Source organism: Spinacia oleracea, chromosome 6 (assembly GCF_020520425.1).
Source record: "Spinacia oleracea cultivar Varoflay chromosome 6, BTI_SOV_V1, whole genome shotgun sequence".
Lineage (NCBI taxonomy): Eukaryota > Viridiplantae > Streptophyta > Magnoliopsida > Caryophyllales > Amaranthaceae > Spinacia > Spinacia oleracea.
In genome coordinates this window covers 51,653,570-51,656,811 of record NC_079492.1, presented here as the reverse complement: position 1 = coordinate 51,656,811, position 3,242 = coordinate 51,653,570, and the positions used below count along the sequence as shown (strand labels likewise).

The window sequence follows — 3,242 nt, the reverse complement described above, 5'->3', positions numbered from 1 at the left end:
ATTAATAATAACAATTAAAATTGAAATTAAATTAAATTATACTTCCTCTGATTTTTAATACTCGCAGCGTTTGCGATTTCTACACTATTCACATATTATACTTTGATTATTGTTGGTGATTTATACGTAAGATAAAACATAGGCATGTGAGGTCTTGTTAGATTCGTCTTAATGTGTATTTTCAAGGTATAAACTTTTTATAATTTTTTCTTAAAAAATTAAAGATATTAATGATCAAAGTTGTGCATTGGCATGCGTGAAAGTGACAAACGTTGCGAGTAAAAATGAACGGAGGAAGAATTATATTAACTGAAATTAAATTAATTGAACTGAAATTAAAAATCCTGAATGCTCCTAAACTGAAACTAAATTAACTAAACTGAAATTAAAAATCCTGAACGTAACTGACATTAGAATTCCTGAAAATAAGGCATTATAAGTTCAAAATAATTGGGATTAAAAATATTAAAATTTCATATGCATGTCTTCTACGTCGTTTGACGTTTTTCTTTTTGTTCAAGCTAGCAATAAAAATATGCAGAAAATCATAGAGACTTTGGATTTATTTTGTAGCATGTCTAGTTTAACAATTAGTATGTCGAAATCTTCTATCATTTTCTCTACCAAAATGAATAGTAATATTAGCAGCGGCGGATCCAGAAAAAAATTAGCACCTGGGCCAAACTAAATATAACAAGAAATTTAACTAGTACGAAAAGAACATATAACTTTACATTCAAAAATAATTATTGTGTCTTGAAAAAAATATAGCTACATGTTCTCTAAAAAACATTATTTGATAAAATAAATAAATAAAGTATTTTTTTCAACTAAATTGAACTCTCCTTGGTTTCATAGAATTAAAATCTGCTGTGATGGATTTAACCGTAAACGTTTCAGCAATTTCTTTTTTCTATATACACAACCAAGTAGTTTGAAAGAAAGTCGTCTTCCATCTTATTCCGCAAATTAGTCTTGACAATTTTCATTGCTGAAAAAGCTCTCTCAGTAGTTGCTGTACTAACAGGAAGTGTTAAAATAAGTCTAATCAATCTGTCAACTAAATGATAGACATCTGACTTCCCAGTTTCGGCCAAACTTCGACATAGATCTGCTATAGTGCACAAATTCTTCATCTCTGGATGTTTAGAAGCATCACAATAAAATAACTCAAGTTGATACTTCAAATGAAATTTTTCATGATCTGAAAAGTCACCGGGATAGTATTTCTCTGCAAGACGACAAATTTTTTCCACATTCAAGTGCTTATAACCATCAATAGGATTCAAAGTTCTACTTAAAATAAGCAGCTCCGTTGTTTGCTCACTAAAACGACTATTGAGTTCCTGCAATTGTTGATCATGGTAGCTGTAAATACATCCACTCTATAGTGATGCTCCACCGATATTGCATCTTTGTTACGCCGAGAACGAATAAAATTGGAATAAGGAACTTGCAAATCAGGGACTATGATGGCATGTTTGTTGCAAAATAAGAGTACTTTCTGTAAAAGATTTTCCCATCCATCATCTCTTAACTTCTGAATTAAAGATTTTGTGCTCGCAACTAAATCCATAGCATTTAAAAGGTCTATTGATTTATGTTGAAAAGCTCGACAAAGTGCATCTGTATATCCCATAAGTTCCTGCATCACGTGTAAAATGAATAAAAAATCAAAAGCCAATAACTTTTTAAGAGCATAAGTGGCATCTCCGCGTTGAGAACAAGTGGCTTGATGATCAATAGCAATTTTCTCAAGGACAGAACGAGTAGCATTGAACATCTTTACAACGCTACATATGGACTTGAAATGAGAACTCCATCTAGTATCCCCGGGACGTTTCAAGTTGCCAATTTGATTCAACCCTTTACCAGTCTCAACCTCCTCAATTTCAACCAAGTGTTCTAACTCAATTACTTGTCTATCTTGTAATTCATCATGACGCTTAGAAGAAGAACTGACTACATTCACAATAAATATTAAATCTTTAAAAAATTCATGAACCTCAAACACTTCTCTTGCAGCAGCAACAAGAGCCAATTGCAGTTGGTGTGCTAGACAATGCACGTAGTATGCATATGGACAATCTTTTATAAAAAAAGCTTGCAAACCATTCCACTCCCCGCGCATATTACTGGCTCCATCATATCCTTGACCTCTAAGATTTTGAATACTTAACTCATGATTAGACAAAACTGTGGTGATTTCTTCCTTGAGAGTCTTGGAAGTAGTATCCTTGAAATGTACCAACTCCAAAAACCGTTCTCGCAGAATCCCATACCCATCAACAAATCTTATAACAATAGCCATTTGTTCCCGTTTTGATACATCTCGAGATTCATCAACAATGATACAAAAATTTGAATCACCAATCTCCTTGCGAATTTCATTTTGCACTTTTTGAGCAAAGATTTGTAAAATTTGCTTTTGAATGTCCGGAGCTATATATTGAGCATTTTGTGGATCATTTCCTAACACAACTTTTTGTACATCTTTATTATAGGAAGCAATTAGTTTCAACATCTCTAAAAAATTCCCTTGATTTAGTGATGTTGCACTCTCATCGTGTCCCCTAAATGCACATTTTTGAAATGTAAGCCATCGAACAATTGTTATTGAAACACTTAGTCTCAAACAGTTATCAGCAATCTGTTTTGGAGTAAGTTTTTCAATGACAGTGTCAACATGACCTTCAGGTTTCTTCCGATTCTCCCAACACAAAGCAGAATATGCATGAGCTGAATTAGTATCTTTTCCCATATGAGATACAAATACACAATCTTTTCCTCCAATTCTTTTCCAATTCCTAAATCCTTGGATTGTAAAAGTATCTGAGCTAGATTTTCCTAATGGTTTCTTTCCAAAAAGAAAACATGGGAAACAATAAGCAGCATCGGTAGTTGATGAATACTCTAACCAATTAAAAGTCTCAAACCACTTAGACTGAATCGTCGTGGATGATCATCTGGACCAGATTGGGGATATTCATTAAAAGGAATTTGGTAAGGTCTGTACTTTACGAATTTCACCACAATATTTTCTTGTTCGTCTGCAGGGTAGCTAGTAATGGGCTTACGCAATGCTGGATCACGCACAAAAGTATCACCCGTATTAATTGTAGACGAATCAACTCTATGTGTATCTGAAGGTTGCTCGTCAGGAGTTTGAGTTAATGTTTCTTCTATCGAATCATTCGTTTCAGTAGTACCACTAGGGCGGGCATTATCAACATTAATACTGG

The 3,242-nt window shown here is 33.5% G+C and overlaps 1 protein-coding gene across 1 annotated transcript; it reads right to left on the bottom strand.

The window, feature by feature from the left end:
- Nucleotides 1-896: 896 nt before the first annotated feature.
- On the bottom strand, nt 897-2,761 carry LOC110795965 (uncharacterized). The gene is made up of 2 exons (XM_022001004.2): nt 1,502-2,761; nt 897-1,346 (listed from the first exon to the last, which is right to left on the bottom strand). The coding sequence occupies exons 1-2, from the start codon at nt 2,759-2,761 to the stop codon at nt 897-899; spliced, it is 1,710 nt and encodes a 569-aa protein (XP_021856696.2).
- Nucleotides 2,762-3,242: the final 481 nt, after the last annotated feature.

Excerpts from the sequence above, each read along its gene's own strand:
- LOC110795965 (XM_022001004.2), bottom strand. The coding sequence starts at position 2,761 with ATGGGAAAAGATACTAATTCAGCTCATGCATATTCTGCTTTGTGTTGG. Across the intron at positions 1,347-1,501 it reads GGGAAAATCTTTTACAGAAA|GAACTCAATAGTCGTTTTAG; the intron begins GTACTCTTATTT and ends CAACAATTGCAG.